Genomic DNA, 11,412 nt, shown 5'->3' with positions numbered 1-11,412 from the left:
CTATTTTTGTACTTAATATTGTTTAAATAAATCATTAAAAAATTGAAAAAAAATATAACCAGAAAATCTTAAAAAACCGTAATTGCAATTTTCGATGTCATAGAAGTGTACGTAAAATTTCATTCATTTTTACCGTACATGAGCAGAGATACATATTATGATATTTACATGGGAAGTATATCTATATATATACAATTTCTGTAACTTTTAAAGCAAATATCTCAGAAACGGGTCGGACAATCGATCGCAAATTTAACACAGGTTTTTGGGATATATACTTAAGTGCACAATCTCTGTAAATTTCAGCTTTATCCTGTTATTTTGACATAAGTGACATACATCTTTAAGAATGTGGATATATTGTGATTTAGTCGTCAAATTTAAAAAAAAAATTATTTATTATTAAAAGATTCGACAATTTAAATAGAAAAATATAAGACAGTTTGAGGAGGAAAAAGAACATAAGATTATTATTGCAGTGCTTATTTTGCCAGGAACAATACGTGCATCCACCAAATGAAGACTGGATTATGTGCAATGTTTGCAAATTATGGGCACATAAAAATTGTTGCGGAAATGAAAGCACTTCTAAAGGCTATATGTTTGCGATTTTTGTCAAAAGCAGTCTTAGTTTATTGTTTCCCCGCATGTTCGTAATTACTTCAGCTATTAGTTATATAGTTATGCTTGAAATTACTAATAATTAGTAGAAAATTCATTGTCCTAAGATATAAGAAATGATAATATTGCAAGAAAAATGGACATAGTCATCATTATATTATTTCTTTGCTAGGATGACGCACAGAGTTATAAAAATTTGCATAATAAACACTAATAGAAATATAAAAGCAAAAGACAAAAAGTATATACTTAAAAAAAATTATAATATAAACTATAATAATCTATATAAACTACGTTATATATAAATTGTACACAAAATAAACGAGAAACTTTGTTTAAAAAGTGAATACATATTGAATTCGTAATATATTTTTCCTTTTGTGTTGTCACATATGCAAGGTGAATTATTACTCGTCATTAGTGTCTGTTTCATCTCTTTTCGTTTCATCTCTCTTTCGATTGCGTAAATCAGGACGCGTGCTCGTTGACAAATTTCTATTGAAATTCACGACAATGCTGTCCATTGATATTAAATTGGTCTTTCTGCATTTATATGCACAATGATCTAACAAGAAAAAATTAATCGTTATTTGAGAGGTTACAGTTACGCATATACTACAAAACTATATATGGACAAATTATCATTTTTAGATGTAAAAAATAGACATCAAACGTCAATGCATTATTTGTATTCCATATTTATTATAGTAATTAATTTACGGTTTATGTACATTAAAGTAATTTCTCAAATTTATTATTATTGTTGAGAATAAAATGTGTAAAATAAATCGCATAATGTTAAAAGCAAGTCGAGTAATTACTCATCAATGTATGCTTTTTTACTCGTTAAGCGATGCTTGCAGTTCCTCGAGTAGAAGAAATGTCTAATTCTGATGTTGTTTTAAATCCACATCATGTGAGACCAATGATTCTGAAGTATGATACTCGGATATATACTCGGAACATTTCTGTAAATTTACATACGACATGATTATACATATGTAAAACTTGCGATAGACGTTTTAATTATATCATTTAAAATGTTATAGGTACTCGTGTACGTTACTAAATTGTTGAACAAAAGTATTATTTCTTGGTGTGATTAAAAAGTAAATAGCTACAGTAATTATTTAAAATATTGCAGTTATAAGTTATTTTTATACAAGAAGTTGATATTTTATCCCTTAACTGTTAAGTGAAAAAAATACTTGTATATAGGCCAAAAATGTTTTTGACAAAAGAGTTAATAAATTTATAAAAAAAAATACTTTCAGGGGTTCTTTTAAGTCGCTAAATCTAAATCTGAAGTCAAAAATTTTTAATTTAAAATAAAGGAAAAATTCTTATAAATTTGTTTTTATGCAAACCTAACAATATTTTAAATTTTTTAGCCATTATATTAAATCTGTCATTTTAAATTAATCAAAGTTCAAAAATATACATTTTATGCGATATCTCTATATATAAATTCAGTTCTTAATTATTTATAATAAACTTCTTTGTATTTGTAGAATTGTATTCATAGAATATTAGATAGTTGATCAAGTTGGCTACTTGAAAAACTGTACAAAGTTATTAAATAGAATTTGATAAAATTATGACTTTTTTGTCCTTCATATAATTTGTGATATTTGTCAACTTTTGTAGCTTGCATTATATTATATCTAATGATAACTGTTAGGTTTTATATTTAGGCAGAACGGCAGGCGATAATTAAAGCAGTTTAAAAGAACATTTAGCGGAATTGAACGAAAAAGCACTCCATACATTCATTTGTACATAGAAGACAAAGAAGTAACATGTTTATCATAGGCTGCATTCCGATATTCACTGTCAGCAACTTTCAGTACTGAAAATCTATAGTATACGTGACGTAAAATATAGATTTGCAGTACTGACAGTGAATATCGGAATGCAGCCATAGTAACGTTGTTCAATGCAGCCTACTTCTCATTAATAAATGCTCACACGGTGTGTTAAGCGTCGTCTACAATGGCAGCAGGAGTGGTGGATTAAGACTGTACGACGTCAGAGTAAGCTGGTTTTATGGTGTAATAGGGCGTAGAGTAAGGCCGTAAGCGAAATGGTTGAATTCCATTTCCTACAGTCTGCTCCCTTACTGTCCCTTACTCTCAGCCAATGAGAGTTCGACAGTAACAAAAGCGCACGTGACAGGGAGCCGGTCAAGCCGGTGTAGTTTGAATTGTCTTCTTCTTTGCCTCTTTACATTAGCGTATGTCATATCCATCGCGTCGCATCACGCGACAAATATGATATACGCTAACGTCAATAATTGTGCGTTGACTTCCGACTTATGACTAAACGGTCACGACAATCCTCGTGCGTAGGCTCTTAACCTGCAAGTATGTCGGACATGGAATTGACAGAATACCTTTCGGAAGATGAGCTCAGCAGTGATAAAGAGCTAATTGCCGTGGTCCGAGTTAATAGATTTTTGTACGACAAGACCGAAAAATTATATGCCAATGTAAATGTGAAGACTGCAGCATGGATACAGGTCGGCGCGAGCCTCACTCATCCACTAGAAGGTAAGTCTATTTTGATTATTTTGAAATGTTGATACAGTTTTGTAGTGATTTGTTGTTACAGTACATTCAATGAACGATATGTCACAGTAAATCGGTGAAGAACATGTTTAACAACATGCAGGTAAAGTTAAGTTAGGTTATAACTTTGGGACACTAGGAAAGGAAATTGTTAAGCCCCTTGCACAACGCCAGGTAACAGGGAATAGGAATAGGGAATAAAAATCAGAATTCATGTATAAATGCAGAATAAACAGTGACACAGGCAATAGACACAGAATTTCCATCACGTTGGAAATTCTGTGCCTATTGCCTGTTGCCAACCAATCATAGCATTCGAATTTTTTAGGTTGTAATTAACAATTTTTTGGTTATTTTCTGTTCCTATTGCATGTTGCCTGGTGTGCCGTATTGTCCTATGAAAAGAGGCAGGAGCCAACTTAATTAAAAGAAGCCTGTTGCCTGGCATTGTGCACGAGGCTTAATAATAATAAATATAATAACCTAATAATTTGCAGTTTTGTGAAATGAAAGGAATGAAAAATAATTTACTTGTCAGGTCCTGCTGCTGAGAAACGATTTTATGCCCTGAGGCAGCGCTTTGGAAAAGAGCGGAGGAAAGTCGTGCAGTCTATGCCAAGGTCTGGAGCTGGAGCTGATCAGCCCACATACACACCCACTTGGGTGCTCTACAAGGATTTGACATTCCTGGAGGACATCATCAAACCTAGAAAGTAAGTGTTGTGGCCGGAGAAGTTTTGCATAACAAATGTTGATGACATAATTAATGTTTGTAATGTGATTACAGAACCTCATCCAACTACAAGTCCAAAGCTGTTCGTACAAGTTCCTCGGTCCAGTGTACGCCTGCTCCTTCTGATAGTCAAGTAACAGTGTTATGCACAATTCCCCCTTCTCTGCTACAAGCCCAGACACGTCTAGTTCGACTAGTTCTTGGAATTGGGACTTGCATACAAGACTCGCAAGTAAGGAGATTAAAAATTTATTGTCAGGTCTCACACAGTTTGGTATAACATAATCTGAAGTATTCATTGTTGCATTTTCAGATACTGATGAGAGTTCTACAGAAGTATCTGAGGATCCCTATTCGCCACCTCCTCTTGCAATACTACCTCCTGCAACACCACCTGCTGCAACACTACCTCCTGCAACACTACCTCCTGCAACATTACCTTCTACAACACTACCTCTTGCAACACTACCTTCTACAACACTACCTCTTCCAACACTACCTCCTGCAACACCAATATCTGCAGTTACTTCGAGGTCTGAAAGCAACATTTCACAGGTGCATAGGGCTATGTCCAAGATCACTACCAAACGCAAGGTGCCTCTACCTGATTCCTTTGCAACCAGAAAACGACAGGAGATAGAAGCTGTCAATAAGTCCTTCATTGAGCAGAATAAGGAACTGACAGACCTTGCAGCGAAGATCGGTGAAGCAATTACGACTCAATCTGCACAGCCAAGTGCCCCGTCAGCAGTTGTTAGCAATGCATCTCCTGGTGTTCAGCCCATGCTGAGTGCCATAGGATTCGCATTAAGTGCAATACCCGAGCATGCTCTGCTTGAATGTCTCATTAGTGTGTTGCAACACATTAATGATTTCTCTAAAACAAGAGTAGACAAGCACAGTGAAGCAAGATTGGGATAGCTGTGATTTTTGCTAAAATTTTTAATTTACTTACTGTAATTTATGGCTGAGATAATTATAATTATATACGACTCGAGATATTTTTTCAAAGCAATTCCACGTAATCAATTTGTTGAGGATGAGTATAAACCAAAAAAGTTTTACTTAGAGTTACGTAAATTGGCTTTCAGTTGGAGTATAAATTCGAAACGCAGATCTTAACTCTTTTCTTTTCATGTAGAAACGCAGGTGACGATAATTATTCGATTTTGAAGGGAATAGTGCCTGTAAATGTAACAAATGTATTCCTAGATACGTTTATTGGAATACACGTATATAAATATACTATCTGAGATGTAAGCACAGTCGGGATGAAACAAAGCTAAACATTAGTATTAATTAACGGGAGACGTAGTGTGGACGAAGATTTTTGTACAGCTGAAAAGTACTATTTAATGTGCTGTAGGCGCGCGAACGCGTTATTTCTTTTCTTTTTAGTACAAAATGCGTTGCAATGCATTGCGAGTTGCCACGTTCCACTCTCTTCTACTTAAAGATACTAAAGATTATATTATCGGTCATAAAAATTAATGTTTTTAATTTACTTATTGTCTATAATTATATTTAATATTATAACACATGCGCGCAACTTTGCTTAGAACAAAAGGTTTTGTTCGTGATGATTTTCATAAATAAACTGTAAAGTCGAGATTTATAGGATAGTTGTAGGTTTTTTTTTCTTTCTTTTATCGGTCGTGTGAGAAGCGACCAGGTAGCAAGGTGTAGTTGGACTTTTTTTTTAGAAAACGCTCGAAAAATTTTTATTGTAACGCCGTTTCCAGTGCAACTGCGATCGTCTGATCGCGCAAGTGAGTGCCTTTTGTAAACTTCGATTGTCTTCCATATTACAATGAATAGGCTACACAGTATGAAAGGCAGGAGAGAATGATGATACTAAAAGAGAGAGAAAGAGAGTGTGAGTTGATAAAAATTAATAACGAGAGAAATGGACAATAATGCGAGAAAAGAGTGTGATTGAGTGCGTGTTGCGTTTTAAAATAAGTGTATGAAGAAATAAGTAGAAATATATTTTATATGTATATATTTTATAAAATATATACATGATATACACGAGAGATGTCTACACACACGCATAACACAAAGAGACACAAACACACACTTCTACTGTAGACCAAAGCATCGAGTTTAAACTGTGTTGGTTGTATTGGAGGATGTATTGGAGGTTTTGTATTTGGAGGATAATAAGTAAAAAATAAATGTTATCGCAATTAATGCAATCGTTCATTTTATTCAATTTTCTTATTGACAAACCCCTAAACAAAATTATCAGTCTTGAAAATATTTATTATGCTCTTTTCATAGCCAAGTAACGCAGCGTTTAACTGGAGAACTAGGTAGCAAGTTACAATCACATAAACGCAAGACAAAAGAATTAAACCCACGAAGCACATTATTAAAAAATATAGAAAAATCATATCACAGGGATACGGAAACATAAATTTGACTACGCGCGAGGGTTAATTATTTGACCTTGAAAAGCTGTCACATACTGCCAGGGCGCTTGAGCTTCCCCAACTGGAGATACAAAATACTGTTTCAGGTAATTGCGCACGCCTTCCCACTCTGAGCCACCTCGATTAGCTCCAGTTCTACCCAACTCTTTGAAAAATGCACCAGGGCCAATAGTCCTCCACCGACCGTCATGAATAAGCCCAGCCTCATCCTCAACATCGAGCCAATCGGGAGGGCAATACTGAGAGGCACATTTATCATTATTGTCATTACTGCTCATGATAAAGTTGTGGAGACAAACAAGAGCTTTCAAAATCTCTTGTGTATTTGCTACAGAAAAACGCAATCGTTTGTGCAAAATATGCCAGCGTGACACTAGTATTCCGAATGTGTTTTCTATGCAGAGGCGAGCTCTACTGAGCCGGTAATTAAAAACACGTTGCTCGCGTGTTAATACATTGCGTCTTGCATGAGGTATGTGTTAAGAGGGAAGGCCTCATCGGCCACAATTACATGTGGAAAGGGGACATCTCTCCCTGGCAGAGGTGTTGGTGCTGGAATATCAGCGTCACCGGAGGCAAGGTCTGAAGCCAATTCAGAATTTCTCCACACACCACCGTCACTGATCGAACCTATAAAGTTAAACCAAGTACTTTATTGCAACAGATTGAGGATTGAGGATTAATTTATTTTCTGTCAGTAGTGTCAGTTATTAAAAAAGAGACCACCATTACTCACCAAACTGTCCAATGTCCACCCAGGTAATTTATGATTTGCATCACAAAGTGCCAACAACACCATACTAAAAAATCGCTTGTAGTTGTGGTACTGTGATCCAGAGCATGGCGGCTTCTCAATTTCCATGTGTCTGCCATCAAGAGCACCAATACAGTTTGGAAATTGCCATTTCAACATATACTGTTCGCTTATTCTTTTCCAGCCATCGGCATCTAGTGTGGGAAGCACAACAGGTTGCAAAACAAGCCAAATAGCACGGCAAACTTCTGGTATTATTTTGCAGACCGTAGATTTTCCAACTCTAAATTCGAGATGCTTTGTCCGCATGCTTTCTCCTTGAGCAAGATACCTATGCATAAAAAAAGACATTCATTCATATCAGATTTAATTTTTTAAACGCAGAATTGATTGGTACTTACGTCAAGGTCAGGCTCAAACGAAGCCTGGGTGAAAGAGGTGCCCGCATGCTGTGTTTTTCTAGGAGTGGATGCACCAAACTGAGTAAGAATTCAAACTGCTCCGGCCACATCCGAGTATACCCAAAAAATTCTTCGTGATCACTGATACGCAGTTCACGAAATAAGTTAAGGTTGAAACCCTGATCAAATCTGCGCTTGTTCACGGGCCGTACCCACCACCTTCGACGGCTTCGACTTTCAGTAGCTCTCCTCGTCTGAATAATGCGCCACTGAATATTCAGAATCTGGCTCCATAACATAATAAATAATGCAATTCCAATTTTTTGTAAATCCATGACTGTGCACCAACAACGCTGATATGCCGCAATGCATTGATATTACCGCCTGTGTACAAACAGATAAATTTATACACGCCGATTAATTAAATTATACAATCATGTATAAAGTACGCGTAATATGAACCTATATGATTGTAAATTAATCACTGTAGATAAGTACGATATATTGGACCAAGTCGATGGAACACTCACGATCTCTGAGCTCTTTGACGACGAGGCAGGAGACGATGCGGAGTCCGTTCCCCGGCAAGTTAACTCAAGACACGATGGAAAACGTTTCTAGGTTATCTCGCGTGATTTGACGTAAAAGCCACTTTATATAGCCGGTGCCCAACGACGTTGATTTGCTCATTGTAATCCTTACTATACGCCATTGTAGACACTTGGGCGTATACCGGCCTTAATTCTACAGCCTACGTCTAACGCCTACTCTTTGCATTCACTACTCCTGCTGCCATTGTAGACGACGCTTTATAATAAATCGCTACTTTAATTGTATAATTGCACGCGAGATTTTCGTTCATACTCCTAACTATAACAACATGTAATTAATACGTTGATTGTTGGCAGCAGTAGATTAAATAATAATACATAAAGTTCGTAGGGGAGGCGGCAGTGTGGTCTAGTGGTAGAGCGCCAGACTCGTAATCTGAGGAACCAGGTTCGAGTCTACTAGAGCCATGTAAACATGGAAAGTTTTTTCCGAAAGCTGCACCCTCCGTGCAAGATAGGCTCTTGTGCGGAGCAAACTGGGCTCCGTCTTTTGGAAAGAGACGTTAAGCCGTTGGTCCAAAGGGTTAAGTGAGAGGAGAAGGGTAGTATTGGATGCGAATTGAATAAAGGGTTGGGAACGTCCCTACAAAACGCCTTGCAACCCTGAGGGGAGTCAATAAACGTATTTTTTACATAAAATTCGTAAAAAATAATATTTATAGTAATATTGGTATTTCTGCAAATATAATTAATATTAAATGATAACGGTCCAGGTAAAATACTCGGTACATTACGTCGCTGCGAATTGATATCAGTTTAGACGTAGCAGCGTTGTTTGCGTAAACACAGGTGACCCAAAAGGGTTCCATGCATCAGATAGTAGTTGCATACTCATTACAGTGGACATTTTTAATTTATGATTAATTATTTGGTTAGATTCCTATAACCCTGGCGCTTTAATTTGACGATGGTTTCTGGTAGTATTTTTAATGCTGAACAAAAAATTGTATAGGTCTGATAGGGCTAACTGCTCTGGTTTTCGAGATATACAGTGTTAAAGTTAGTAAAACCTCAGATTAAGGGCGACCTCACCGATTTCAATGACCTTGATGGGGTGTGGGAAAAGTATAAAAATCCTGAAAAATCTCGAAAACTATAAGTTTTACAGAAAAATGTTTCAAACAAAAGTTGTATTGTTTTGAAAGGGCCATACGACGGTACTATTGGTTTGACCTTGAATAGCTGTTTGAAGGTCACGTAAAGGTCACTTTCAATTTCTTAAATGGAACACCCTAATATATTTCATTACATATTCTTGTAGCTTACCTCGAGAGCTTTCCAAAACACTACAAAAAAATTTTTTTATCAAGAACTTTTCGAGTTATAAAACTTGAAATTTCCCGAATTTTGACATAAACTACACAATATCTCGTAAAATATTGATTTTTCGATCATCTTACTTTAATACTTTTTTGAACAGAATAATGAGATAAATCAATTGGTGTAATTATTTAAAAAATTAAGTAAATGCTTATTGCAAATTTATTTTGTTTTTTTTTACACCAATTCTAAATAATGAGATGAATCAATTGGTGTAAAAAAAAACACAACTCTACATTTGTAGAGTTTTGGAAAGTTCTCGAGGTAAGCTACAAGAATATGTAATAAAATATAAGGTGTTCTATTTAAGAAATTGAAAGTGACCTTTACGTGACCTTCAAACAGCTATTCAAGGTCAAACCAATAGTACCGTCGTATGGCCCTTTCAAAACCATACAACTCTTGTTTGAAACATTTTTCTGTAAAACTTATAGTTTTTGAGATTTTTTAGGGTTTCCATACTTTTCCCACACCCCGTATGTTGTCGATATGAAACGAGGTGCCACATGGGTTTACAACTTTTCACGCGTAGAAAGCCGACGCATGTACTTTGAAGCACACTATGTATTTAGTTTAACAATAGTGGAGCCCCCCAGGGGGGCGGAACCTACTGCCTTCATGCATACACTTTCCACGCGAAACGAGGTGCCACTTTTCGATATCCTAACTATTCTCTGCTATAACAAATTATTTCTGTTACAGATATTAAATATCTTTACACAATGCAACTTTTTATACAAAACGACAAAAGAAGAAAAAACGGTTTAATTTTTCACGCGAACCGAGATTCACCTCCACCCGGGCCCTCCCTCCCCCTTCCCCCGCCTACGTGTGTACTGTTTATACACACACAATTGAAGTATTATTTAAAATTCATATTATTTATTTTTAACTTTAACACTGTATATCTTGAAAACCAGAGCGGTCAGCCCTATATACAGGGTGTTCGAAATAAAAGTAACCACCCGAATAGGGGGGGTAGATTGGATCAAACTGAAAAGAAAAGTCTCGTACCATTTTGCAAAATTCGCAATAATTAACGAGTTATTAAATAAAACGTCTGAGCGAATGAGCGCACAAGGAGCGATAGAGGCGGGCCTCGGCGGCTGGCTGGGCTGGCACGGTGCCCGGCGCGCGGCGTGCGGTGGGGGTCGGGAACGAGCGGCGAGCGGGGCGCGGCGCGGTGCGGCGAACGTCGAGCGACAGATGTTATACACTGCGGCGAAAAAGTATTAGAGCCAGCCCATACTAAACTTACGATAATTCCTTCGCGTAAACGGGATTTTGTAGTAACTTACAATAATTTACTACGCGTAAACGAGTGAATTATCGTAAGTTACTACAGAAGTAACGCGCTCGCGTAAACGTACGTAGTAACAGTAGATAGCACACGTATTGCATAGGCATAGCCGTAGCGTCTTACGCCTTAGATAATATTAATTAGTTTAGCTTGAATTATGTGTAATAGAAACATTTAATTTTAGTAAATTTAATTAATTTGCATGTCAAAGTTTACGAGGTTTACCACAAGCTTTACTTTAACTTTTGTTTATGTTAGAATAACTTTAATGGTGCGTGTCCACCTGCGAGTAAAACTCTCGAGAGTAGCTCTCGAGATTGATTCTCGCAAATGGACATATTCCTAAAGAGTACCTATAACGGAGAATGAATCGCAGCTCTCGGCGAGCGAACTTTTCAAGACCTACTCGCAAATCGACACGACGTTATTTTACTCTCGGAGATCAGCTCGCCAAGCTCGAACGCTGTTCGTATTTTGAGAGCTACATGATGACACAAAGGAACTTATTGAATAATGCGGAAATCATGAACCATTGTAGAATACTACTGTGACAGAAATAAAAGTTTTTTTAATTTTTATGTTTTGCGAATAAAGTGCGAAAAATTCATAATTTAAAGAATTAGATAAGAATATTTTTAATTCATTCTCTGCTTATTACATGGTCAATAAT

The 11,412-nt window shown here is 36.4% G+C and overlaps 2 protein-coding genes across 3 annotated transcripts; one reads left to right on the top strand and one right to left on the bottom strand.

The window, feature by feature from the left end:
- The first annotated feature begins 2,585 nt into the window (after nucleotides 1-2,585).
- Nucleotides 2,586-4,705, top strand: LOC143904724 (uncharacterized). 2 transcript variants are annotated; one of them, XM_077419592.1, is made up of 5 exons: nucleotides 2,586-2,654; nucleotides 2,970-3,170; nucleotides 3,727-3,901; nucleotides 3,976-4,153; nucleotides 4,235-4,705. In XM_077419592.1, the coding sequence occupies exons 2-5, from the start codon at nucleotides 2,987-2,989 to the stop codon at nucleotides 4,559-4,561; spliced, it is 864 nt and encodes a 287-aa protein (XP_077275718.1). In that variant the 5' UTR covers nucleotides 2,586-2,654; nucleotides 2,970-2,986; the 3' UTR covers nucleotides 4,562-4,705. The 2 variants fall into 2 exon arrangements, with proteins under 2 accessions (XP_077275718.1, XP_077275717.1); XM_077419591.1 differs by lacking the exon at nucleotides 2,586-2,654 and having other exon boundaries at nucleotides 2,666-3,170.
- Nucleotides 4,706-6,101: 1,396 nt separating this feature from the next.
- On the bottom strand, nucleotides 6,102-8,328 carry LOC143904723 (uncharacterized). Its single transcript, XM_077419590.1, has 5 exons — nucleotides 8,042-8,328; nucleotides 7,512-7,895; nucleotides 7,093-7,441; nucleotides 6,868-6,986; nucleotides 6,102-6,595 (listed from the first exon to the last, which is right to left on the bottom strand). Exons 2-5 carry the CDS (start codon nucleotides 7,844-7,846, stop codon nucleotides 6,439-6,441), a joined length of 960 nt encoding a protein of 319 aa, XP_077275716.1. The 5' UTR covers nucleotides 7,847-7,895; nucleotides 8,042-8,328; the 3' UTR covers nucleotides 6,102-6,438.
- Nucleotides 8,329-11,412: the final 3,084 nt, after the last annotated feature.

This window comes from Temnothorax americanus, unplaced genomic scaffold, assembly GCF_048541705.1.
Source record: "Temnothorax americanus isolate GAGA-0224 unplaced genomic scaffold, ASM4854170v1 Scaffold57, whole genome shotgun sequence".
Taxonomy (NCBI): Eukaryota; Metazoa; Arthropoda; class Insecta; order Hymenoptera; family Formicidae; genus Temnothorax; species Temnothorax americanus.
The sequence above is the reverse complement of the archived record's forward strand: the minus strand, read 5'-3'. Positions and strand labels throughout refer to the sequence as shown.